General features: G+C 43.9%; 1 protein-coding gene across 4 annotated transcripts; it reads right to left on the reverse strand.

The window, feature by feature from the left end:
* Positions 1-756: 756 nt before the first annotated feature.
* On the reverse strand, positions 757-27,490 carry LOC147172417 (uncharacterized). Of its 4 annotated transcripts, none has more exons than XM_086079646.1 (14): positions 27,175-27,481; positions 20,611-21,387; positions 15,022-18,745; positions 11,587-11,902; positions 11,235-11,411; positions 9,879-9,973; positions 9,732-9,805; positions 7,536-7,581; positions 7,413-7,453; positions 7,267-7,337; positions 6,995-7,170; positions 4,110-4,204; positions 3,848-3,998; positions 757-2,215 (listed from the first exon to the last, which is right to left on the reverse strand). In XM_086079646.1, the coding sequence occupies exons 2-13, from the start codon at positions 21,214-21,216 to the stop codon at positions 3,870-3,872; spliced, it is 5,550 nt and encodes a 1,849-aa protein (XP_085935772.1). In that variant the 5' UTR covers positions 21,217-21,387; positions 27,175-27,481; the 3' UTR covers positions 757-2,215; positions 3,848-3,869. The 4 variants fall into 4 exon arrangements, 3 of the variants coding, with proteins under 3 accessions (XP_085935772.1, XP_085935773.1, XP_085935774.1); XM_086079647.1 differs by lacking the exon at positions 27,175-27,481 and adding an exon at positions 21,658-21,803; XR_015095468.1 differs by lacking the exon at positions 757-2,215 and having other exon boundaries at positions 3,945-3,998; positions 6,980-7,170; positions 27,175-27,485.
* Between the last annotated feature and the right edge of the window lie 441 nt (positions 27,491-27,931).

A 27,931-nucleotide genomic window follows, 5' to 3' on the forward strand; every position in this document is an offset into this window, starting at 1 on the left:
CTGCTGCTGTTCAAACGACGAAATGTAAATATGTAAAAGTGGATTTGGAGATATAAGTGTGTATTGATTAGGCCGTTGGGACAGGAAATTATTGAAGTAACACTGCGCCTGTGTATACCAGTTACCTTCATTTAAATTACTTCAGTCGGCATCATTTTGTCATGTGAAGTAAGAATGGTAAGGTGACACCATTTTATATATGAACTGCTTATTAAATGTACAGTTTGTTAGATATACATATAAGCGCAAAATCTACTCAAACTGCTCCCCGCCAGTGCAGTTTTGATTGACAAGTCCGCGCATGCGCATGACCGCCTGTCAATGGTAGCGTTTGCGTTTTTCCTTTCAAAATGTCCAACATTACCGCCCATTTTTTTTATGTTCGCCTTCTTACAGAACTAGACATGTAATGTTTTTTTTTTAATCGAACCAGCCTTCCAGAGGACGAAAGGCCGCTTGTAAAAGCTATCATTGCCCTTTGAAATGTCCTCGGGATGCTTCTGTGCTATAAATAGTGGCCTTGGTTGTTTTCGAAGGGCAGCAAGAAGAGAATGATTCCCCGGAGTGATCCACAGCCCTCCCCCACACCTTGGAGCTATCGTCACACGTCCGCTATTATGGGTCATTATGGAGGACAAACACGTAAGCAACACCACTAGGTGCCACTGTTAAGCCAAGTTTGAATGCCCACCCCACCCCTGCTCCCTTTGCCTTGTAAATAGATGCACCAAAAGAGTTTCCAGGGTTTGGAGCAGGTGGACTTAAAATATTTTTGTTTTTATTATTGGATACTTGTAAGCAAAACAAAAAGAGAAAAAAAAAAATCAGATCTTACTTCCTATGACGTTTTGTTTTTCAGATGCACATTGTTAGAGGCAGCAGGCTAAGGTTACAAGTCATGCAAACTAGATAACTCTTAAGTGTACCTTTGCTATAAAGTTAATAACTTGCAGCGATGCACTGTTTTAAAAAAGGAAAGGGAGAATATATGTAGGATATGTAAACAAAGAAATTGCACTTTCTTGGCTTTTTTTTTTTAAAGCCACGAGAACGGAAAAATCACTGACCAATTAAAAAAAACATGCTTGTCTAAAAAACATTACAAAAAAGATATACAATCATAGTCTAATGACAACTTTCTAACGTATTGGTCAGCCATAAAAGAACAAACACTATTGGATGATTAACTCTTGCCATATAGTTTTGTTATGTACATAAAATGAAATGTTATGTATTGTACGAATTGAGAAAATGCCTCTAAAGTGAGAGCAATCTGTACACAAAAATAACTAATAAAACAACATTATAATGTATCATATAGTCTTATTAGGAGAGATATTGCTTGGACACAAGACAGCATGGCACTTCTACTTAGCATTTCACGTTAGCCATCTCTTTCTCTTTTTTGTTTTGTTTTAAACACCCTGGGACATTCTGATTGTCAATAAAACATTCTCAAAGGCAGTCTGAAGTACATAAAGACACATTTGACCTTCCCTTCTTCCCAGGAAGCAATACTTGAAGAAAATAGTTCACAATAAACATTCCTAGTGTTCATAGATTTCTTTAGCACACACAAAAATAACATCTTTCTTAAAACCTTATTAGAAATTCTTTTGCAGCGTTGCCAAAATTCCTCTAATCACCAAGAACCAGAACCCCCCCCCCCCCTTTTCTTGTTCACTGGCATGTAAAGTGAAGAAAAGCCAAACAAGTGCTTTTAAGCTGGCGCGCTTCCTCCCTTTTCCTAAAGGTGCAATGTGACTTTGGAAGCTTCATTTGTGACCTAGTTAGCGCTTCCAGCCCGTAATCCAAGGGTCCGTGTGTTCTTCCCAGTTTGCTTTAAGGTGCCCAAGAAGTGCAATCCAAATGTGTTTTTTTGGGGGGGTGGGTGGGCGTACACACTCTTGTTTAGTGTCTTTAGCGTGCTCGAGCACTAGTGCAAATTAATTTCAGCTGGTCTTTTTCTGTTGATCCTCCCTCTCTCTCTCTCTCTCTCGCTCTCTTTATTCATCCCGGACAAAAGATGTGTTGCCATGGTTTCATCCTTGGTGTGATGCCCTTCAGAGGGCGCCGTGATGTCTTTCTCACGTTTTGAAATTCTCCTCGCTCCGCTCTGGCGTGTCGCTGTTGATGTTGTCGGTTTCCGAATCAAATGCAGAACCCGTTCGCGTGTCCTGCGGCGTGCCTGGTCCCTTTTTCCTCTTGAGTGCACCTGCCTACACAGACGGGAGATACTGTCAATCAATCAATGCTTGTACAGTGAGTAGTAGGGGTTGAGCCGATTCGTTGACTTTACGACTTCGGATATCACGCGCGTTTTTGCCACCCCGTCTTCCAACGGGCCAATTTACAGAGGACTTTCATCTAGCCCGTCTGCTGACAAGAAGGCGGCACAGCCTTCATATATCTGCACGGCTAAAAAAAAAAAATGCTGGTTGGCGAGTCTTGAATCAGGGACAGTATGCAAGTAATTTTTGCCATCTAGTGGTAATGCAATAATAGAATGCAAAGACCTCGGTTTGAAGCGCACATACACTACAGTGCCTCAGAGAGCACACTTTGCAAGCTTACTACCAATAACTATGTTCGCTAAGTTTGTCTCCTTCAGGTATCCGTAGAAGAAAGATGGTGGCGAAACATGTCATATAAATAGTGATTACTACAATTATATATTAAAAAGAATGTATGTTGATGTGATATAATTTTTTTTTTTTTTGCATATTACTTAATTAAGTGTTTTTTAATGAATGAACATTGAAAAATAGAAAATGTCTACACACTGTTCCTTTAAAATAAGTTTTAATTTAAGACTTTACAAGCTTTTTAATTCCTTGTGAAATAAAATTTAAGAACAACTTCACAATGTTCTCAATGTCCCATCTTGTCCAAAGTTGCTACAGTACATTCATGATTACAACTAAAATGATTGCGCAATGTGTCCAAACGACTCATTTGGTGAAGTATGTGAATTACTTTTAGGATTAGAGACAATTTACAATATATCCGAATGATAGCCTAGGCAAACAAACCAAAAGGAGTAGCACCTTTCATAGATAGCTTCATCGATAACGGTCTCTGGGTGACCATTCCAAAAGTTTGGTTTTTCTTTTGTTTGTTTTGAACATGTGCTTGCCAGCTAAAAGAGAAACATTTTCAGAATAGATGTGGTTTTAGCAGCAAAAGAACTGATATTCAGAAGTAGAGATAGATAGCTTAGCTAGCTGGATAGCTTAGCTAGCTGGATAGCTAGCTAGCTAGATAGATCCATCCATTTTGTAACGATCGTATTCAGGATCACAGGTGAGCCGAAGCTGACTTTGGTTACACTCTAGACTCATGTAATTCCTACCTATGGACAATTTAGAATTGTCAACGAACCTAGCATGAATTTTTCCGGAGTGTAGGAGGAAGCTGGAGTAAGTGGAGTAAACCTACAAAATGACAGGGAGAGATGAAATTCAAACCAAGATCTTGACTGGAAACTTGCCACGTGCTTTGCAAAAACTGCCAGAAAAGGCTGGCATGATGCAGTTGAAAAGTTCCACATATTACCGTAGTCGGGTTTGGCTCAAAAGAGGAATTCAAATGTCAGTATATTGCGCTAAAGCATGTATCCAAAATCAACAGCAAAAATAGTTTTCAAGAAGAAAATTCAAGTTGAGGAATGGCTAACTAAACCAGTGCACTGAACTAAACCCAAATGACTGAATGTTGTCATTTATTCAACTATCTCTTTGTACTTTTAAGATTTCTTCTTTTTTTTTTTTTTTTTTTTTTTTTTAAACACGTCCGTGTTGACTTTGTATAAGCAGTGCCAAGTTTTCCATTGTGTCTCATGCTCCACTTGCCTCAATGTGTGCGTTAGCTTATGAATGCTGCAGGGTCAAAAGTAAATCGTTCAGCCGCTTTCTCCTCTGCTCTCTTCTGCATTCTCCCACTTTGTCTTCCTCGCCCTCCTCCTCCTCCTCATCTTCATCATCTCCTTCCTCTGGGGGCTGCAATGAACAAGATCAGAAAGATTAAAAAAAAAACGACTAGTCGTGGATACAAATTGGAATTGGATTAATCATCGTTCTAGAGTATTTTGCATGCATGTATGCACTTACGCGGGGGCTGGCGGTGAGCGAGCGGGGGGTGTCATCACTGCCTAGGTGGGGGTCACTGCTGGAAATCGTCACCTCCACCACCCCCACTGGTACATCTGGAAAGAGAACAGAGAGAAGTTGTACAGTATTTTAGTCAGGGGGATCCAGGAAAGAAGGAATTTAGATGGGATAGAGAGCTATTAGGAATGGATCATTGTGATCAATGTGATCCTTAAAAAAACACAGGGCCACTTATTGGGAGGTGGGGGCTATTTGGCCAGGGGACACGAGGTGAGTAAATTCAGCATTTTCTCATTATTGTCATGTTTCAGTTCTGAGTGGTTAGGTTTTTCCTCGTCACAGCCAAGTCGTCTTCGTCACAGCCAGGTCGTCTTCGTCACAGCCATAGCCCTAGCCAAGTCATAGCCACTCCACAGCAAGTCAAGTCACGTCCTGTCCAGTCATGGCGATCAGTCTGGTCACGTCCTGTCCAGTCACGGCGACCAGTCTGGTCACATCCTGTCCAGTCACGGCGACCAGTCTGGTCACGGCGACCAGTCCGGTCACGTCCTGTCCAGTCACGGCGACCAGTCTGGTCACGTCCTGTCCAGTCACGGCGACCAGTCTGGTCACGTCCTGTCCAGTCACGGCGACCAGTCTGGTCACGTCCTGTCCAGTCACGGCGACCGGTCTGGTCACATCCTGTCCAGTCACGGCGACCAGTCTGGTCACGGCAACCAGTCTGGTCACGTCCTGTCCAGTCGCGGCGACCAGTCCGGTCACGGCGACCAGTCCGGTCACGTAAAAGTGCCACGTATTGCCCTTGATTCCTGTTTCACTGCCTTATTTCCCTGCATTTGGGTCCACCATCCCTCAACCAATCACACCTACCCTAAAAATAATGCCCTTTGTGTCCGCTTCCCCCCCGCCCAAGAATAAAAAATGTTACAATCCTGTCCCTCCATCCATCCATTTTTGTTTTCCTTGAACCCCGAACCTCAGAATTGTGATGCAGACAGTCCACTACCTCACTATGTTTCCCATCTATCCATATTCATCTGGTCCAGGGATGCTCATGTTCTTTGTCCCTTGCCGCCTCTTCTCGTTCCACCTGGTGCACTCACTAGCACAAATAATAAAAATAATAAAATAAAGCCTAGCACAAGGCCAGAACTGGAGTGTGAAATTAAACACCAGAGACTCACTTCTTCTGCCCTGGAAAAGTCCCACTTTAAAACAACAACAACAACAAAACAAGACAGCTACAAGTGTGGAAATACGCAATAGAGAGACCAAAGTCCCAATTCTGTGGATTTTGGGCTGATAAATGGTGCCTCTAATGTTAGAAACTGCTGGTTGGACTCGCCCAGAACACCTCGACAAAGAGGTGTCAGGGGGCCAAACGATCTTATTTAGGAACTGATGGAAGGGTCTCTAAGGTAGCTGACAATTGCTTTCTTTCAATAAAACACGACTGAAGAAGCGCATGTCAAATGTCACACCCCTGTTTGGACATTCCCTTACACACAGGCGCCATCCCACCTCAATACCCATTCCGCGTCAATGTCAGCAAGGTGGGAAAAGGCAGTCGAAGGCACTGCTTGGAAACAATGCAGTAGATCTCATTCTATTGTAGCGGTGTACCGCCACTTGTGGTCCTCATTTGCTCTTGATTGCAATCAGTCAGGGAGACTTTGGCGCAAAAAGAGGGGAAAGCTGCCTGCTCACTTTTTGGACACCAAAATGGATGACAGAGGGGGGAGTTTTCTGCACACTTAAGCATTCTGTGGTTGGAAAAGCACTTAAGTTTGTGCTGCAGAGAGCCAACAATGAAGATGGCATAAACTTTTAAAAGGAAAGACACACGACACTCACGTCACTCGAACCCAATCGTATATATATGCCAGTCAAAATTTGGATGCACTCTGATTAAAAAGCATCCAAATTCTAGACTGGTGCTTTATAGAACCTCCATCTTCAATGATGGAGGTCATGCAAGAGGAAACGTGATGACAGCTATATAAACAACACTGTACAGTAACTGTGATGTCGTGATGAAAATGGGACAAGCGTCTCAGTTGTGACTGCTCAGTGGCAACAAATCATGATAACGTCAGCTCATGTTTAGTGTTTTTGTGATGAGAATCCCCTCTCAGGCACACACCGTAATCTCCATCTGCACTTAACCGAGTCACGTCGTCACTTAATGGTGAGTATGAAACTTAGTGTTATCTTTGTTTTTTTTCTTTTACTATAGTGATTAACTTCTTTTCACACTTGTATGACAGTTAAAAAGCATGATGCAAGTCGACTGCCTTCCCAAATAATTATCAAAGGGTGAGTAGTTTTATATGATTTTACATCTTTTTTGTGTATTTTAGGACTGGGCGATTAGTGTTGCCAATTTAGCGATTTGGTTGCTAACTACATTTACCAAATTGTCCAACCCCTTTAGTGACTATTAAAACCCCCCCAAAATATTAGAAAATATTTTTTTAATGAGAAAAAAATCAATGAATACGCAAATTTGTGGGTGCCAAACTGCAAACATGCATCGATTGGTTCGTTTTAAGTTGTAATATCACCATTCACCACTAGATGGCAGACATGGCTTAGTTGCACTTACACCGTCCTAAGCGACATGAGTAGAATGGAATGCAGGACAAACAGAACTGTAATAAAATTTTGAGTGAGTTAATCTAACATCTAAAATAGCATTTTTGTCATAAATCTGGTTAGGAAGTGTGTGGTCCTGTGTGGCCCCCCCGAGTAGCACTGATGAAAAATTGTGGCACCCCTCTATCAATTATGTTGCCCATCCCTGATCTAAATGTCGCTAGGAAGCATGTACTGATCGTGTGACACCTACAGAAACAAAAACTAACACACACATTTGCTTCATGGACCTGACTTGATGTAGCTATCGTCCCCACTGGCTCCGTCCCCGCACACGGCACGCCAGTCCCTCTCCTCCGCCTCGCTGTCCCCCTCTCGCCTCCCCTCCATCCTCAGTCGGATTTGTCGCTCCCTCACCAGCTCCCAGTTCCTCACCAGGAACACGCGATGTGTCACCACGAAGCTCCTGACCCACATTGGAACACATCAGCCGCGAGTGAGTAACATGGCCACGCGTCTTATAGCTCTCACTCAAATGTGGGCCGCTGTTTGATTCCCGTACCGCTCATCGCTGCTCAAAGGCTCCATGTCGAGGTGAGGGAATAGGCTGGCCAAGTCGCCCGAGCTCTCTTCCTGAGTGAGGAAAGACCGATAAGTATTGAGGTTGCTTCATATGCAGCAGTAAATAAACTTGTCATTGACTCTCACCGCTGTGTGCTGAGAGGGAAAAGTCCTCTCTTTCAGTCGGCCTGTGTGCGAGACATTCATAGTCATATCGTATACGAGTGCATTCATTTGAAAACGTCGAGCGCGTAGCTCTGTAATACTCACAGTAGCGACGCTTCCTCTTCAGAGGGAAGGCAGGTTGCCTCTGAAGCTATTGGGGGAAATAACATGATTAAAAATTCAAGTTGTCTCACAAATGGTGAATAGTGAGGCGCAGTCACAATGGAATGACATGAATTGTTGACATCACATTACGGGGGAGGGGCACGGTTTATGACAGAGTCTGGGTCCTACGGGGGCGTAACCCAAATTTGTACATTGGGAACACGCTTTAGTCTTATGCTAATTGGGGCTGGGTTTTAAAAATAGAATAATATTAAATCAATTTTGCTTTTTGAACCTGATATTGATTCATAAAACCATGAATCAATTATTTGAATACAGTATCTCTTTTTCTCATAAATAGAAAATAGAATTTTAAATGCCTTTTTTCTTTCTTTTTTTTTTTACTTACTATTTTCTTGAAATGTACTGTTCACATGAATTTAACTCATTCACTCCCAGCCATTTTCACTGAAACAACCCCCTTCGCTCCCAGCTGTTTTACCGGATTTTGACTTATTTTGCAAGGCTCATACAATATTGTGTTCTATTGTTATATAAACATGGAACCTACCAAAAGAAAGATTCTCTTCTTTCATCAGGAAGAAAAGTATTCTATCTGTTTCCGTTTTGCAGCAATTAGAATTACAATAATGCTAAGTTTAAAACAGTGGGGGAAAGAGCTTTTTGCAACATGGCCCTGGTTTATCTCTTAAACTCTGCTGCCACCTGTTGGCCGTTTTTGTAAAGACTACAATTGCTTCAAGCATTCTCTTCAGTTCAGAGGCTGCATCAAAGCCTTCTGTATGCTATAGCATAAAAAAAACATTTTTTTTTTTTTTATAAATACGTCTTTGGGAGCATGGTAATATAAAAAAGAAAAAGAAGAACGTATGTATACGTTTTTAGGAGCAAATTAATTAAAAATAATTTATGTTCTATAATTAATCAATATCTTATTGAAGTGAATCGAATCCCAAAAAATCTAAATCGAATCAAACTGAACTGTTGTGAATCAAAATCAAATCGATTGAGGAAATTGGAATTGATGCCCAGCCCTAATGCTAAAGCAGTAGTAAAGTCATAAGTACAGAAAAAATGTGTATGAAAAACACTCCATCCAGCCATCCTGTTATGTTGCCTTTAAAAAAAAAAAATATATATATATATATATATATATATTATTGACCACCAGCCAATCACAGAGCACATATAGACAGACAACCATTCACAATCACACTTATGGACAATTTAGACTCTTCAATGAACCTAAATGTTAGTGGAATGAGGGAGGAAGAAAATCAAAATGCCAGAATTGGAACGCCCTACCTAAAAAAAAATTTTTTTTTTTTAAAAAGAGGCGGATGTGCTAGGTTCTAGCCACTCATCCACCAGATATAAAAACAAGCAAATGAAAAACCCTAAGTGGCGGTAACTGAGTGTGCATTCGGAAAATCTAACCCACATACAGTATCTGGACCTGGTAATCCCCAGATACCGTAAAATATGTTCCCAAGTGGCGTTAGGACGGAGAGAAGTAATAACTCACTCCCTGGCCTTTATTCTTTGATCAAAATTTAAATCCAGTGAGTAATGACAATGCCATTCTGCACCATTAAAATGAAAGACAGAAATTGCCAGCAACTGTCGTCTTCTCAAGCGCGAATGTTGGAAAAAAAAAATCTGTCAGAGTGGAAATTCCCACAAAATAGATTGGGCACTATGACGCAGCCGAATCCATCACCAGATACCACTTGAATTGTGTCACTCAACTCCACTTGATAGTCTTTCAGAAGAAAGTCCTACACTTTGATGGCAATAAATGTTAGCACTAAGAAATATTCAAGCTCACCAGTCGCAAACGAGCTGCACATTTAGTTCTTTGGATCAAGTTGGAATCCGATGAGAAATGACAAGACTATTATGAGCCATTCCACTGTCAGAGCAGAAATAACCACAAACTGCAATCCTCTCCGTAAAGGCTGACTTGCTTTTCTGCCCTGAAATGTCGTGCAAATTAGGTCCAAAGACAGAAAATGAATTTCTGTGATCGTGCCTTCCAATAAGTCCAATATTTTGGTACCAGCAAGTGTTTACATCTAGAAAAGTCGTCGCCGGCACCAGGCACACAATTAAAAAGACGATGCCAAGTCCAGGATTTAACTTTGCTTAAGTGTGTGTGCTGGAACTGCTTGTTACCTGGTTGTGCTGCCAAAGCCACATGACATCATAGGGTAACTGGAAATGAATCCGCTTCATCCTCAAGTACTTCCCTGTCAGACACAAGCACGAGAATTTGGACGATTGAAGCGCCGTCACCTCATCTTCTTCTCCTCCCAGACTCACCAACGTGGATGGGTGCTGGTAAAAGGCTGTACTCCCGCTCGCCTGCTTTCAACTCTGAGGCCCCTCTGGAGATGAGCTGCGACTGGGAAGGAGAACTGAAAATCAAGGTTGAACAAATTAATCCAACGAATGCATTGTGGAATATTGTACAATTTGGAATTCAAGCCAATTTTGGACAGGAAAAAGGCGCAGAAACAGAACCACAAGACGTCACACAAGGCCTCTTTGGTGCGTAGGATCAACTTGCGGGTTTCTTTGGATTTTTGTGGCTTTGAATGTGACCTTGAGTTATCAAAGGTTCTTTTCAGGTAAGCACCTTTCTTTCATTTCTTTTAACTTTTAGGATATTTAATTCTGTTGCCTTTTCCAGTGTTTCCTCATGGGGGGCCTCTGTGCTGGGACAAATGGCTGGCCTTCTTATCGGGGGGCGGTCATTCTGGAGGCTCCTTTATGTTGGGGGACAGGGGTGGCCTCCGAACCTCTGTGTAGGGCCTAGCCCGGTGAAACTGGGCCGGGGGGGGGTCTGGGATGGCGGCACTCCCTGTGGCCGTGAGTGCCTTGGGTGTTTTCCTCACATGGTTTCTCTGTGCTCCGCCATGTCTTTTATAAGATAGTTCTTCAGGTTATGAAAATCCATCCATCCATCCATTTTCTTATGTTTGTCCTCACAAGGGTCGCGGGGGGTGCTGGAGCCTATCCCAGCTGGCTTTGGGCAGTAGGCGGGGTACACCCTGAACTGCTTGCCAGCCAATCGCATGGCATTGAAAAGTGCTATATAAATAAGCTTTGTTTTTATTTATTTTAAAAGCTTTTTTTAATGGCGAGTGTTTGAACCTGGAACAGATTATTTCTAAAGTGAACCAGTGTCCCCGCACAAATTGTGTTTTAAGTGGAAGTCAACCCCCCCAAAAGATCTTGACAATAATATGTTCTGTTAGTGCAATATGAGTTAAGCAGCAAAATCCAGCAGTTTTTATTAATATCACAAGGCGGCCATTTTGCCACTTGCTGTCGAGTTAAAATGACATCACAGTTCTCAGGTAACAACCAATCACAGCTCATCTTCAGAAAACAGGTGAGCTGTGATTGGTCGTGGCCTGATCCCTGAGCAACTGTGATGCCATCTTCAGTCAACAGCAAGTGGCAAAATGGCTGCCTCCTGAGATGGATAAAAACAGCTGGATTTTGCTTCATAACCCATATTCTACAAATGTAATATTAATCAAAATGTCATGTTTAGACTAGTGAGGCCACACATAACATATCATTGTAAAGAACTATTTAAGGTTGACTTCCCGTTTAATCTTCGAGGTTCCGCTGTATAAATGTCGTAACCGAGATGAGCTAAGCGCTTACTCTGTCATTTTGTAATCATCCGAGTAAAGACCAGCTTTCAAAAACGTCTTCCTGGGAGGACCGTCTTCACTCTTGTCTCTTTGGACAGCAGCCGGTTGGGATGCGGGCTGCTCGGCGGCCGATTGGCCAAAACATTCGGCGGGCGTGTCGCAGCGCCCCGTCTCGTCCTCGGCGACACTAAAGGGAAAGCATGAAGCGAGAGATAGAGCGACAGGGAGGAAAAAAAGAGAAAGAAGAGGCACTGGTTTAGCACACAGTGCTGAAATGTGGCCGGTTAATATGAGAGTTGGTTACACAGCAATGAGAGGCTGAATTGTGAGAGAAAAAGTGTTTGCGATTGGAGAGCGTTTACCTCCGATGACAGGGAGAAGCGTCATGTTTTCTCTTTCGTCCTCGCTTCCTCTTGGCCTGCGGCTCCAAATCCGTCACCTGCCGCACCGAGCTAACATCCGCTCCGTCACAGTCCGACAGCGCTCTCCTCGCGCCAGCATCGCCGCTATTACGGCCGCACCCTCGCGGGAGGTCGGGCGACGGCAGAGGGGGAGGCAAAGTGGAGGGCAGGGGGCGTTTCCTGGGTCGGCCGGGTCTCCTTTTGTTTTTCACATCGTCGCTGTGTGTCTTTGGCACACCTTTGAGCTGCCCGCGGCTTCTTGGGTCACCTTGTAAAGCTGCAGTCGGTGTAATGGAGAAGGGAGGGGAGGAGGGGAGGGGTGCGGGGGTATAATAAGTGTCAGGGAGGAAATGAGACAGATGTGGATCAGTGATGAGGCCTGCAGGAGGTGTGAGGTGAGACCACTCTAGGCTGACTCATGCAGATGGGCCACAGATTAGATGAGTCACAGCATTTTCTCGGCCCACGTTACTTCTGGGAAAGTGATTTATATACGCACGCACACAAAGTAGGGGCAAGATCTGGAGAAGCACATCAGCAATTTTTTTTGAAGCAAAAACGGTTTACTTACAGGGTCAGTAAGTACAACAAATATTAGGACATTGATACAACCCCAAAAAAAACACGTTTTAGTTGCTTTGGGTTTTGGATGAATATAAGCAAATAATATTGCCTGAAATGTTTTAGAATTCATGCTGCGGCTTTTGTCAGCAGTCACGTAATGATGTCATTATTGTATGCTTTTATAAAGTACAATATTTTTCTTCAAAACATTAATATCGTCACTGCTATGTAAAAAACACTATTTTTGTCTTTTTGTGTGTGGATGTTTTGGGAAGTCTGTATTCATACTTAAAAACATAATAATTAAAAAAAAATTTAAAAGACAAAAATGGACGTGTTTTTCACATAGCAGTGACGATGTTTTTTTTTGCTGGAACAGATTAATGGTATTTTCTTTCATTTTAATGGGAACAGTTGATTTGAGATATGAGTGTTTTAGGATATGTACTTGGTTACCAGAGATGGGAAGTAACAAAGTACAAATACTTCATTACTTTATTTGAGTAGTTTTTTCAGTACTTTGTACTTTCCTGAGTATTTATTTTTCAGACTACTTTTTACTTTTATCTGTTACATTTTAACATGAGTATCTGTATTTTAAAAAAATTCAAAACAAGGTCGTTATTTTGTTTCTAAATGCATGAAAACAATTAAAATACTTGACCTGGAAGAAAAATCAGCGTCAATGGCTCCTGGCTCCGCCAATCATATGAAGCGTTACACGTGGCCCCCTACATCTCAGCTTGTGATTGGCTCTGCGACACGCGATCACATGACGTGCAATTGGCTGGATTAGAACAACCCGTAAATATGAGGGCAATGCGTGCCGCCACTACAGAGGATAATTTAAACTTGATAGCTAGTCCGAGAGTCAATTGGCTGATGTATCCCCATTTTTGCTCCATTTTAACTAACATCCTTCAAATTGATGTAGGAGGAACATATGGTAAATATATTTTTTACTTTTACTCGTCAAGTACATTTCAGACCCTGTACTTTTACTTGAGTAATTGTTTGAGTGAGTACTTTGACCAAAGTTGTTTTTTTACATAAGTAATTGTACTTTTACTCAAGTAGAGAATGTCAGTACTTTTCCCATCTCTGTTGGTCACGGAACCAATTAAACATGTATCTCGAGGCACCGCTGCGCACGTTGTTTGCGCAGTTGTCTAATGTGGAACATATTCCCAAAGGTCTTAACGGACCGCATGCTGTCTCTCCTAACACACATGCATCTAGTTTTGCTGTCCATGTTCTTTCCTAAACATGTTCCACTCACACGTTCCGTCGAAGCAACCTCACGCTGACCCACTAATCCTTCATCAATCACTGCTGAGCTCATCTTTCCTTTTTCTTGCCATTTTTCCACAGCCTCCGACAAGGCCGACCACTCTTTGCTTATTGAATCTCTCCAAGTCAAATAGGCCCTGTCGGCCGGCGGCCCGTCCTTAAATAGCCAATCTTGCGGTTAACTAATGACTGTGCTCTCTGGGTAGCCTTGGGCTCAAACATCGTGCGGTTCGCGACAGATTTTTTTCTGGATGGTTCTCAACAATATGCTGTTCTTATGCCATAACACTTTTGGAGGGAACAAATTCCAACAGAAAGCGGTTGCCGGGTATGTGTGTGTGTGTGTAAAACACATCCGCTGCTCAACAGAAGGAGCCTATAAAAAGACAAGTCTGATCTCGTCTCAATCGGTCTCCAAGCTTTAATGTGTGCCTAAAAAAAATCTTGGAAAAAAAAGAAATGTCTCTTTTTTACTTTTTTTTGCAGTTTAACTATGCAGGAACAAAATTACAATATATGTCTATATCACAGAGCAAATAAAAATAAACTAATTCAAAGGTTTGTCTATCATTCATGTTTGCCATGTGATATTTTTGGATTATTTCCTAGATTTTCCATTAATAGCCTTTAAAAAAAAAGTTTTTATTTTTATTTTATTTTATTATTATATTTTTTTAAAGTGGGTTGAGCCAGAGTAAGCGCCAACATATGCAACATACAAGATTACATGGGCTGGACATCGTGTGAGAAAGAAAGCCCACATATGCTTGTAACTGTATGTTAAAAAAATTTTTTGTCATAATATATAATTTAAAAAATTATTGTTGTATCATACTTGCGCATACATTTTGTACGGCCCTTGGAGAATTAAATGACATCCGGCTGGAAAAAGATTCCCCAATCCCCACCCTTAACACAGCAATGTAGGTTATGTTTTAATTAGCAATGGTTTGTTTGCTTTCGTGTGACTTCCTGTCCACAGTGGTTATAATTTCACATGCACCGCAAATTTTTCCAAGGATGTCCACGTTAAAATCAGGGCGTAAATACATACATTGATGACATCATTTTAAAAAATTCTAATGTTTATGCTTTTTCAGCAAAGTTTAGCAAATGTATGGCCAAAAGATGGCTACAACTTAAAGGTAAAATGTAAAATACACTTGAATACTGCATGTTTGTTAAATCAGATCGCAATGTCTTATTCTTAAAGAGGGATCTGGATGAAATGTTGGTACAAACAAGGTGTGAATTGGAATTGATTAATTGATCATTAAGAATTTGGTATAACGAGACAGACATCACCATAGAAAGGTTGGAGCTACGTACATTCATGCAACACCAACTCCTCCATGCAGCATTATTCTGCTCAATGCGAATTTGGTGTGGAAATGAGAGTTGAGAACATTAAAAAAAATTAAGAAATAATAATGAGTCGACTTATTGAAGGTTAATTTCTGCTAAAAGTTAAATGCCCATCCCTAGTAGAAACCTCCCGATCGAGGTCACTGTTGTTTACTGATGAATTTAGCATCATCTCACCTGCTTCTCTCCTTTCTGTCCAAGCTGGCTCATTCGTCCTCCATGACCTGTCTCCGCTTCCCAGATTCCTGCTGGCCAAGTCGCTCCTCAAGCCACGCCCCCCTGTTGCCACGTCAACCGACGTGAACAGGTTGGTGTGCGTCGGGGACGGCGATGTCCTACTCAGGTGATGAACGTCATCTCTGTCATCGTCCTCCGGGTCGGAGGGGATCATCGGGCGTGCGCGTCCAGTGGAGGACCCCCAGCTGGTGTTTGGAAACCCCGCACCCCGAAGTTTGGTCCAACTTTGGCCCAAGCCGCCCCAACCCCCTCCGAACGAAGACAAGTGAGAAGAGCCCAGCCCCACGGAGAAGAGAGATGCATGTTTTGATCTCTCTGCCAACAATGATGATGATGTGGCAGCAGAGAAAGAATTATTTGCATTCTCACGTAACCAAGGTGACTCTTTGGAGAGCACGCCCCCTATTCCTCTCGTGCCCTTCCGCCCTCCTCCTTGGCCCAAAGTGAACCTTGACTTTGTAGTGGAGAAGGTCTCTCTCGCCACCATGTCCTCCTGTTCCTCATGCTCTAACGCTGCATCCTCTTCCACGTTACGTTCACAGAGCCTCTGTCTGTGTTTATGTTTGTGACCGCAGTCACACGAGAGGCTTGACGTGTACCCTAAATTGAGGCCTCCTCCGTTGCCTTCAATCTCCCCACCGAGGGCCCCCTCCCTCAGCAGCCTGCTCCTCCGCCTATGGAACCTGGCGGGGTTCAGGAGGATGTGGGCATGGTGGGGTTGTTGCGAGGCATACTGGTGAGGAGATGGAAGTGGGTATGAGCCAGGGAGATGATGGTAAAGTGTTGTGGCTGGTGGGTAGCTGCTGTAGAACCCCATGTTGTCAATTGTCTCCTGGAACTTTGATGGGCAGCCACACTGTCTGCGTTCCTGCTTTCTGTTACAATGCAATGTCTGGCAGGGGTAAAAAGACTGAGGGGAGTAGGAGGGGTTCGCAGCGTAAGGCGAAGGGTGAGGAGAATAGAAGCCATTCAGATTGATCCTGAAGATATTGGAGCGGTGAGAATGCGAGGAGTGATGGCGCCTGCTCCCGTCAAAAGCCTGGCCCAGCTCTGACCTGGCCCAGCCTCGCCGACCAATGTGGACTTCACTGAATTGACCGATGAGCTCTTCCAGTTCAGACAGAAACTCTGGATCCTGCATGAGTAGCTGCTGGTGTTTCTTTTTGTGTTTGTTTTTCTGTCTCTTCAGTGCGCTGTGACCAATGCAAGGGAAGTAATCTGGATGAGTGCACTTGTTATGTCCAGAGCAGGGACACAGGCAATTACAGGAAGCGGGGCAGCTGTAATCCCGCCGCCTGTGCCTATGGCGGTGCCGCTCCATGGAAGTTGAGTTGCCAATCGGATTCTTGTGTCTGGTCATAAGAGGGTCCGCAAGAGAGGAACGTTTCGGACCTCCGAGAATCCCACCAGACCCTTGACCCAACCTTAGCATGCCTCTAACACCCCTCATTTCCCTTCGCTCGCAGACACTGTTGTTATCTGTTCCAATCCCGCTATCACTGGGCAACGTCTCTTCACTGTGCGCTTCACTCCTGGGTGATGGAGTGGCGTCTTTGAGGTGGCCAGGGGAGTTGGCCGTGGGATGGAGCGGCGCGCTGGGAGAGGAGAGCTTACACGACGACTGGTGAAAAGGGAAGTGCTGCCTGCCCTGGCACGGACAACTTTTCTTCACAAAGGGCGAGAGAGAGGAGCTGGACGGGGGACGGGGTGAGGTGCAGGAGGACGACGGCGACGGGAGGGAAAATGGGGGAGGAAAAAGCAGAGTGGATGTTGGTTCTGCGACACTTCCTTCACTGTAAGGGCTCTGGGCCCCGCTGGAGTGTGTGAGGGATGGGGATGGAAACGGGTGGGCGGCAGGAGGCTGGGACTGGTTGGACATGAAGAGAGATGTTTCAGTGGGCTGGCTAAACAAAGACGACTGAGTGTAGCTGTGGGAATTCTGGCGAATCATTTGGGATTTGGGCTTGCGCCCTCTCCTCTTGCCCATATAGATGGTTCCTTTCTTGCTCACATTGATTTGAGGGCCCAGCTTGGTCCCAAAGGAGGAGGACAAGTCGGACAGCGTGGGCACTGTCAGAGGCTCAATCTTTTTGTATGTTCTCTGAGAATTTGCGACATCTTTAACGTTCTTACTCTCCTTCACTGCATTGTCAGACGTCATTACCTTGTGAAGTTTCTTCGTCTTCCTTTTCTTCATCTCATTAATCAGCCTCCTGATTTTTAGCTGCCTGTTTCCCTTATCAGGAGGAGGAGAAGGAGGATTTATGTTCTGACCTGTGACGTCTGTTGTATTTAGGGGTTGTTTGCGAGGACGGCCGCGCTTCTTTGGGCTTGGGTCCAGCACAGGGCTTTTCTGAATGTCATCGCACTCCAGAAAGGCGACCTCCTCAGGGGAAAGTCTTAGAGGAGATTCATTAAAGATCATGGTGCGGGATTTGGGTCGGACCCGTTTTCGGGTCGGGGTGGTAGGGCTTTTGGCTGCAGTCTCTTTAGGATCAGATATGGTGGGGTTCTGTTTTGGGGCTAATGGTTTTGCTGTGGAGGAGGTTGGGGAGCAAGAGGGACTCGAGTGAGTAGGCAACTTCTGAGAGAAGCTCTGTTGAGGATCTGCTTCATGATTTTCCACTCTCTGAGCTCGGTGTACCAGCTTCGTCCAGCTGGGCCTTCGGGCTTTACGTTTCTTCAGTGGTCTGCTGTCCTGCTCTTGGCAGGAGGATGGCGGAGAAAGAGGGGGTGGGGCAGAAGATGACACTGGATGCTTTGGTGCCACTGTTGAATACCTGACAATGTCATTCTCTTTTGACTTTTGACTGCTGTCAGCAGTCGTTGCCTGTAGCTCAGCTTGTTTGATATGATCTCTCATGCTTCCTTCATCAGATCTCCCTTGGTCTGCTACTTTATATGGGTTATCAAATGTACCCATTCCGCATGAGCGTGTGTCCTCTTTTCTGTGTTTCTCTAGGCTGGTCTTGCTTATCTCAGCCTTTTCTCCAGTCTTCGGTTCATTACTATTTTTATGGTCTTTACCCTGTCGCAATTTTCCATCTTTTCCTTTGTCTTTCTTCTTCTTTTTGTTTTCTTCCTTTCTATTATCACTCTTTATTCCCTCTGCTTCCAGTCCATCTCCCTTTGGCTTTTTTTCTTTTCGTTTGTCTTTCTTTACCTTCCGCTCTTTAACTCTCTTTTTGTCATTTGAGCGCTTCAGTGAAGCTTCCTGAACTTGTGACTGGGCAGGAGACATATCCAGAGTGGGGAAGGATTTTGATTTAGCGGTAACCGAGGGGGAGTTACTCTTTTGCAGCAAGCAAATCTCTGTCTTTGAAGAACCTGGAGGTGTGGCGTCCACAGAAGAAATGGAGCTGCTGTGTTTTGCAGTTTTGATTGATAGGGCATCTCCAAGTTTGTCTTCAGAGCATCCCCCATTCGAAAGTCCTTTCTTGGACTGAACCGCACCATTGTGTTTCTTGATGGTTTCCCTTCCAGGCAGCGATTTGGTGCACGACCTGGAGAGGGTAGCGGAAGCGTCCTGGTTTGAGGTGGACGAACACGGTTTGATCACTGCAGGGGGCGGCTGCTCATGGATGCCTGGAGTCTTTTCTTTCTTCCCTCTCTCCGACAAACCGCCAGGAGTCACTTCTGTGTTAGCCGCCAGTTTGAGAGGAACCTGGGAAGTATAAATATGCAATTTTTGTCATGCACTGCTACAGTATGATAGGCAGATCCAATACGTCTGCTGTTGACAACAGTTTAACTGACGACAGTGGCGGAGGGAGACATTGACAATAACAGAAATGCTTTTGTTTTTGTCCGCCCATTAAAGTCCAGACTGAGGACAAAGTGACTCAATCAGGCAGAGAAAGGAGGGCACAGGGAGCGAGGTGACGGAAATGGGAATGGAGGGGGGTGACACAGAAAGGAGAGACACAATACTGGAGACAGCAGAAAAGGGTGGTAAGCGGGACAGAAAGGGAATGAAAGATAAATGAGAGCAGGTAGAGAAACCAGGGGATGTAAAAATAGAAGAGAAGGACCGATATAGAGTGTCGGGCAGCGAGAGAAAGCTGCGCTATTGGTCGCTATAAATTGCCACTAATACAGATGAGGAGGTCTGACATTTTGTACTTGTCCTTTAATTTTGGTAGGCGGCCGCTTGAGTGGCGTTTGTGCAGCTAAAGCAATAAGCTTCCCCTCAGGCCATCGTCAGAAGGACTGATGGACCAATGCCTGTAATGGCCAAGTGGTTGCTGTGCCACTGTCCTATTTATAGGTCCCGTTTAGTTAAATGTGCTGCTTGCTTTTAAGTATTGAGACAATTGCTCATTTGACCTTATGATGGCGCACCACACAGCTAGGTGATTTGAGCACGCCTTGTGGTTCGCAACAAAAAAGACCAATGCAAAGCTACTGTGCATATGTGCCATTAATAATGTATGAGTACACTTTTGGAACTAGCTTCAGCTAACAATCCATCCATCCATCCATTTTGTGTACCACTTATCCTTATCCTATTTCCTCAGAAAAAGACGGATCTCCTCACTTAGCTGAAATATAACATATAGAGGGAGGCGTCCGTTTACCCTGACCAGGGTTCCATTGTTACGGCAATGACGTAATCCAAATTTGTACGCACAATGGAATGCACCGTAGTCATCATTAGCGCAGTAGTTCTTAACCTGGGTTCGATTGAACCCAAGGGGTTCGGTGATCAGTCTTTGAGGTTCAGTGGAGGTCAAGACAGATAGCCGACCCGCTTGGCCATCATTGGCTGCAGGTGATCCCGCTACATTGCTTGGCCTATCTGTGCTGCAGCAAATTTGGTGCGATCAGTTGTAAACATTTGTGATGGTCCATTGTGTTATTTCTTCATTATTGTAATTCCTTCATACTAACTATGTCGAGCAAAAAAACTAAGTGGTCAGACAAATATGTGCAATGTGATTTCACATGTATAACGGAACGTATGGTGTTCCACAGGGTTCAATTCTGGGGCCTCTGCTGTTTTTATTGCATCCTTAATCCCAGTCAAAAACAAAATATCTTCTTAACAAGCTGCACATTTTGTTATTTTCTTTCCTATCAGTTGAGAAATGACACTCCAGCTTTATACTATCTATTAAAATATAAGGGAGTTGTTTTGATGCTTGTTTCTCAGCATTCATACACAATATTAGTTTGAATACCAGCAGTTTACAAGCTTGTATGCATGTGCCCTTGCAGAAGCAAGAGTCACTCGTAGAGCCGAACCTACAGAGAATTATCACCCGCCTCTGTGGCTCCCATCAGCTTTACGGAGCTTTAATAGTGAGTTACAGCTCATTGTTTTGCTCTAGCGACAACAGTTTTATTGTCCCTGCTCTTATGGCGCGGTTTTAACAGCCCTGTCTCAGCGCTGCGGAGACGCATGAATGAATGTTTCCCATGAATGCTGGATGTGTAAATAAGCAACAGTTTGCACGTAAGGCCAGCATATCGTAAACATTAAAGATTTTGTTTGAGTTTGTTTATGCCATTAAAGCAGGTTTAACTCACCTGTTTGGTCCCTGGGTTGGCGATGGCTGAGGCTATGGTGGAAACAGTAGCATTTGCTGGTGTTAAAGACTGTGCTGCTGCTGCTGCTGATGATGGTGTTGATAATGACGGCGAAGTGGCAGAAGCCGTTTGTTTGCATGTGGTCTGGGTGCCATCAGAGCTTGAGCGCTTGTCCCTGCTCCCGTCGTCCGGATTGGTGGCGGTCCTGGAGGGCAACGCACCCCCTCGACCCTGCTGCCTATGATAGGTTCTGATGGTGGGCTTGCAGACGTAGCTCTCCAAGATCTTGGGCGGCTTCTTGGTGCGCTTGGCCTGCACTCCGATGCGGAGTCGCACGTTCCCGTCAGGGCAGCTGGTCTCTCTGCCACATATCTGAAGCTGCTGCTGCCCCGCGCCCCCACAGCGCCCCTCAATAAGCAACTCCAGCACCGCCCCCTTGTCCCCTTCCCTCTTCTTCCCTCGCCTGTCCTCCTCCTTCCCCACGTCCGAAGCCTCCGTCTCTACACGCTTTCTTTTCTCTTGGTCCTGCTCAAAGTCCTCGGGTACCGAGGTAGCATCCAGTGTGTCTGTCAGTAAAGGGGTGCCCCCCTTCATTCTCTGATCCATCAGAGAAGTCAGGGGGGAGGAAAAGAGGGCTGAATAGTTCCCAGTATACCACTGAAGGAGTTTTCCTGCAGATGGAGGTGAGGTTTTAAAGACGAAAAAGAAAACACTCAGTTGAGCTTGTTCATCCGGCAAAGGCAGATCTTGTCCTTTGGGCTTGAGCTGACAAAGCGCCTGTTAAGACAGTGAGAGAGGAAAATAGAATCCAGTGATTAGTCACTTCAGTGAGCACAGATGCTGAGCAGCAACAGCAGCACGGGAACGGGGAGGAAAGTCCCTTTCCAAGCGGGCAGCTGCAGAGCGGCGCTACAGTGTGTGTCCACAGATGATCTCATCACACGTAAGACCCGGTGGGCTAATCAACACGAGTCGATTCCCAGAATGCCTGCACTCAACTGACTGGAAGCAAGACTTAGTCACATAATTGAAAAACGGTGAACTTACGGCTGAGAAAAACTTTCACTTTTAAGCCCCTCGATGCGGCTAGCTCCACACTCCATTCCCCCCTCTCGCCGCCATCTTTGCGCCTTCTGTTCTTAGCTACTCCTTCTTCCCTTCCTGGCGCTGGGCTGTACTTTCTTTTCTCTCCGAAAAACTCCCCGTCTCATTTTTGGCAGTAAGCTTTCGCATGCATTCTCTATTAGCCCCCTCCCCTCTCTCTTTTTCGCTCTCTCTCTCTCACTCTGAGTAGACCACACAGCTGAATGGTCAGCTCAAACATTATATTCCTGTTAATGGTAACCATATTTCCTCCTACACTTCATTATTTTCCTCCTTTTCTATCTAAATCCCTCCATTCACGGTACTCGAGACCCCCCCCCCCCTCCCCTCCCCTCAGTCATGGTAACACCGCGTCGGGAAAAGGGGGAAACTTATTTTTGGAAAGGAGCGCAAATTCCTTCTCCTCCCATTGCTTCCTCTGAGTCAAGTAAGCTTTTCATTGACCCCATTGTAAATGGACGTCTAATGTGACATTACAGCTAGTAACACGCCCTAAAATAACATTCTCCCCACCAAAACAAACTGGCTCTTGGTTCAGCCCAAATTTGGACCCCGGCGCAGCAAATGGACGCAGCCTTCGACCGTCCTTCATAACGTTCGCGCTCGCATCAAGGGAGGCATTCATTTCACAATAAAAAAACACACCTTGCGAAGCATTCTTGCGCTTCTTATGACATCCACTCAAGTGCCTCAGGAGCATTCTGGATAATGTTTTCATTTAGAACCTACCCCACAACCCCCCACCCCCCCTCCCCGCCACACACACACACACATCCCCAAAAACCATTTGCTCGAATCAGACAGAGGAGCTCAAATCAACATCAGTTCCAGTAAGGGACGTTACGTAAGACCTTTGGAAAATATTTCCACCGCCAAACCCTGCTGTGAAATTAGAATAAAAGCACGCTGTTGAACATCTTCATTAATGGCCATCTCGTAAATCATAAGGAAGTACATTATTCGCAGGGGGATAGAGACCGAGCGTTGCCCCAAATAGCATAAGAAAACTTAAGTGACACCGGTCCCTATGTTTATAATTGCTTTAAAAAAAACTCTATACCACAAGCTCTGATCCCTAAACCCTTCAATATCATTTTAAATGAATACATTACCCTAAAAAATTAATATCTTACAGATGATTCGATTTAGATACAAAGCCTTGCAGCCCGCCTGGCCTATACAGCAGTGGGGGAAACCCTGAAGTGTGTCACAAGCCATAAAAATAATAACTATACTATACTATAACTCATTTGTTAGTTAGATTTTTTTAATAGCCAGTCAGCTGAGGAAAAACACACGTGGCGGACTCACCTACCAACCAGTCTAAACTTAACTCCTCCCCGACATTCAAAGATCTTAGAACAGTCGAATTGCATCACTTCAAGATACTTCCTTGACACCAATTGTTACTTTCCTTTTAGCCCGTGCTTTGGTGTCATCTTGTGGTATCGTACAGCAAATGCGCTGAGCCGTGAACAGGTGAGCTTTTCAACAAATAGCTGATAGGTTTGAAAGAAAAAACGTGAATACAGCTCTCCCTTGCTATATTGTTGTTTGCTATATATATCACAATTATTTTTTTACAAGTGAAAAAGTCACTGATGCACTTTCCAGCCTTTTATTGAACTCCAGGAGAAAAGTAAAGTTGCACACTCATGCAGGAACTGCTGTTAGCCACAGCTCATGCCCAGACCCTCACATGCGACCTAGGGACCCGCCTTTTAAAGGTACATGCACGTAAACAAGACACTACAATATGTACTGTATTTCCTATACATTTTTGTTTCTGTTAGAAAATGTTTGCAAAATGTGTTTTAATCAGTATAAAGCTCGTGGGAGTAGTAAAACTATACTGTATAAAAAAAAAACGGTTTTATATGGTGTCTTTAGCTCATGAAAAAGCTCTTATACATAAATGTGACAGGTCCTCCAACTTAAGTTTAGTCCATTCTGCATGCGTATTAACAGTCTTTTATACTCTCTGGACTATTCCGCCCAAACATAACTCTAAATTATCCCAACATTGGACCGGCAGCTATTTCCCGTGACAGGATGATGGGTGGACCTGACACACAGAGTGAGCTCGGGCTCCTCAGCAGCGCTGAGGCGATGATTAAATCATGATAATGGCCCCCGCCGTCTTTCCGGCGTCCAATGGCAGCGGCGGCGTTATCATCATCAATAACTGTGAGCATCTGCCTGACAACAGCACCGGCGCTGGAGCTCAGCTGGATGTCAGGATGTGGTGTTAAAAAGCCTCGGGCGCCTCACCGACGCATGCAAGTTGACACGACAATCAGAAAAGGGGAGACAACAAGAATTTTTCGATTCCTCTTGAATTTGTCAAACTGTGTATCGAACAGAAGTGGTGCTTTTAAACAGTGGTTCTCAAACTGGGGTCCTCAGGCCTCAAGGTTCCGTGAGCCGTAGATTTAAAGTCCACAAAATAATTTGCAGTAAATTGTCACATGTTTATTTTTTTAATTATTATTTTAATAATAATTAATTTATTAAATTGAAATTAAATAAATTTAATTTGATAATAAATATTTTATTTCATCCTGTTTGTCCAACATTTTTGTGTTATCCATTGCTCTCTCTCAATATATTACATGGGTATGGTCTGGAACATAACCCCCGCGATGGGTTGGGGATTACTGTCCCTCTAGTGGTCCAGGAAAGAATCACAACCCAAGTACAGTTCCGTTGTATTCAACTTGAAACTTTAATATATTTGTTTTTTTATATTGATTAAACAAATGATAATCCGTCTGCTTTCAGACATCAGAGAATAATTACTGTTGAGAGGCGGAAATCGGAATATGGACAAAGTTAAACGACTACACTACATGATGAACAAATGATCAATTAGTTGTTGATTAATCGATTAATAGTGAGACCTCTACAGTCATCAGTTAATTTTTCGCATAGTCAATAAAATAAATGCAAACAATAGCCCATTTTAAACTTTATGGGTTCCAGCCCATTAACACCCCATATGGTTTATTATAGCCCAAGGTAGCCAAATCCAGGGTCAAGTTTCAGGGGTTAAAAAAGCAGAACCTTTGAGAGTGCCACTACTACCACAGTAAAAGCTGTTTTACCCTTTAAGGTAAAACATTAATCAACAAGGGGTCCTCATTTAACGGCTCTACTGACATACAACATTCTACAGTTCATTAACTAGTTTGCAACGCAGCGTAAGAATACGTCCTCACGAAGCACAAGGAAGCACACTCAGTTAGCAACCTACTTACTGTTTTTGTTTTGGTCGTTTCACTTTTGTAACCGCTTGGAAGTGTTTTTCATACTTTTCTAACTTCCATGCAAATGAGGGTTACGTTGCAGCCATAAGAATGAAAATCCACTGTAAAAATCAGGCCCTCTCTGTACTTCGACAATTTGCACTTTCACCAGAATCCTAAAGCTGCAAGGTATGCCTCCGTAGTTGTACACTGCAAATGTACAACAGCGCAAATTTTACAGTACCAACCAACCCAGTGACAAGCCACTGTAACTTCATTAATGTACCATGTGGTTAATTATTCGACTCAAATGCACTTTTCTCAGAGCCAAGAGGTCAATGTAAATAAATAAATGTACATTCAAATAACCCCCCATAGAGCTCTTTTATTGACCACCAATGTAGCTAAAGCCGGATTTCCACTGCATGCACACAATTCCGCTTTTGTTTTTTTTTTGCTCTCATGTGGCACAATTGGGTTACGCATCATGCCAGCATGACTAGAAAAAAAATAACAAGACATGGAATCGGAGATCTTAAGAATCACTCCTCTTCTAAACGAGGATAAAAAAAATCCGTCACATAACTGATATCTGCCAATGCAGTTGCAGCATATAATCTCACTGCTGGGATATACACCGGCAACACAAGTTTGACGTCATTGAAATACATTGAGAGATGACGTATGCCCACGAATGCTCATACAACACATAATGTAAAAAAAAAATTCAATAAATAAAAAAAACTGCAGTAAATCTAAACTACAGGTAAAGCATAGACAATTGAATACGGTTGTTAACTATTATTTCTATTCATAATGTAACTAAATATGCTACATAAAAAATGAATAGACATTCAATATGATCTAAATATGTTTAATATGACGTATGTCCATCATGACATAAGCAGAATGATTGCCAACAGTTGTCAGTGGAGCGTTGTGGTCAGCTAAACACTTGTATCTTTTGAATTTTTGATGTATCGTTGTTTACTTCTGTGTTGACATTTACCGAGTTGTTTGTTTATTTTGGATGCATAAATGCTTTTTAATTTGTTCCGTCAGTGTAAAAACAGCCATGATGGATACGTTCCACAAGAGGGCAGTATAATACTGTCACGCAAACACAAATGAAGAGTTTCACCACTACTGTAAGTGACTCAAGCTACAGTAATATTAGCCGTTTTTCACAGAGGATAAAGAATATATTCCTGTCTATATGTACTAATGCACCACTTGTATTCAAATATCCATGTTTTTTAGCCCTTCTTTGACATTTTACATTGCGTGTTAGCTTTAAGATAGCAGATTTCTGCAAGTTAGGTGGTTTGGTGAGATACACGATGAGTAATTCTCTTAGTTTCATGTTTAGTTTGACAGTAAGTGTAAGTGGCATTAAACAGCATGAAGCCTCTTTTTTGGAATTGTTCACAATCTGCTAAACTGCTGCTTACTGTCAAGTGAGTTGAGTTGTGTTATCGGCCACCATACAGCGCTTTAAGCGTCGTAAGTCAAAGCAAAGAAATCGTCCCGAAACACCGCTCATATCTCAAGGCGGTAAAGTGGTATCAGTGTCGTTGTATCGAAGCAATAAAAGCGGATATAAGTGTTGTATCGATGTTGATAACATCCGTACCAAAAACTGCCCTGGGACCTGTTTTGGCCTCAGTTTCTAAACCCCTAACACAGCCTCGGCCCTCGGCACCCTCTCAATTTAAGTACCATCCCTCTACTTGTTGTCTGAGTGTGTTACACACACACACACAACGGTGTATCCTCGTGAATGTGTCACGCGTACATTGTGTACCCAGATGGCAGCTGCGTAGGCTCGCTGACATTTCCACTGGAGCTACTTCCAGTATGGGCAGCGGGGGTGTTGCCGCACTCCTGTCAGAGTCACGGGAGCGCGTCCACGCACTAAAATCACAACACATCACGCCTGGCTGGCACACAACAACACACACGCACGCACACGTGTCGTTTTAATGCCAACACACACACACACTCGGAAGTGAGAGCTAAAATGCGCCACCTTGTTGTTTTCACCCCCCACTCCTCTGACTGGCGGGAAAAAGACAGCAGTGTGCACACGCAGGACACACTTGGCAACAAGGGATAAAATTAGCGCAAAGTGCACACTAGCAATGCTGCGTGGCGCTAACAGGCCCACGCGGCGTAGCCGTGACAATCCGGTATAAAAGCGACGCAGGCTACTTACCTAACAACCCCGAAAAAGCAGCGAGAGTGTCCCGGAGCAAACTGCGTTTAAGACGCAGGGGGGTTAAGGTGTTGCTGTCCGGATCCTTTTTCCCGCCTCCGTCGTACCGTGCAGTACCGCCACCTCCGCCCACCCGTGTGACGACTGACTTCTCCCCGCGCGTGAATGACGTGGCGTGGATCAGACGAGTAAAAAGGGTATAAAAACACAGCTTCTACGGAGCGAGCTTCGGTACATTGGCGGGAGTGTTTTCATAATCATACAGTAGGCAGTTCTCAGTCCGTCGTTAGGGGGCGCGCTAGTTGCTTTCAGCTGTAGTTTGGATTTTTTTGCTTGGTTACTTCCCGGGCTGAAAAAGTTGCGTCGTTTCCCGCCAGTCCGAATGCGTCGAGTTGTGTCCCACGGGCCTTGAACTCATCACTAGCTTGTGTATGTGTGCGGGGTGAGAGGGGGGGAGGGAGGATGAGGAAGGAGGTGAGCAGTGAACACAACAGCATTGCCCTTCATAAGAGAGTACGAGACGAAAACTTTTGAGCTCAAGGGCCACATTGGATTTTTAAAACGGACATTGGATACATAAAAAAAAAAATGCATGTCTGTAAAATATGTATTAGGATTTTTTATTTTACTTAATAGTTTCTTTTTTTCTTATTATTATTTAAGGGGATGCTACAGTTTACACAGTCTGGTCTCTAGTTGGCTGCAGGCTGAAAAGTACAAGCTGCAGGTGATTTTTTAATTTTTTAAATGTTTGTGA

This window comes from Leptonotus elevatus, chromosome 6, assembly GCF_054856555.1.
Source record: "Leptonotus elevatus isolate MCC_2025b chromosome 6, RoL_Lele_1.0, whole genome shotgun sequence".
Classification (NCBI taxonomy): Eukaryota; Metazoa; Chordata; class Actinopteri; order Syngnathiformes; family Syngnathidae; genus Leptonotus; species Leptonotus elevatus.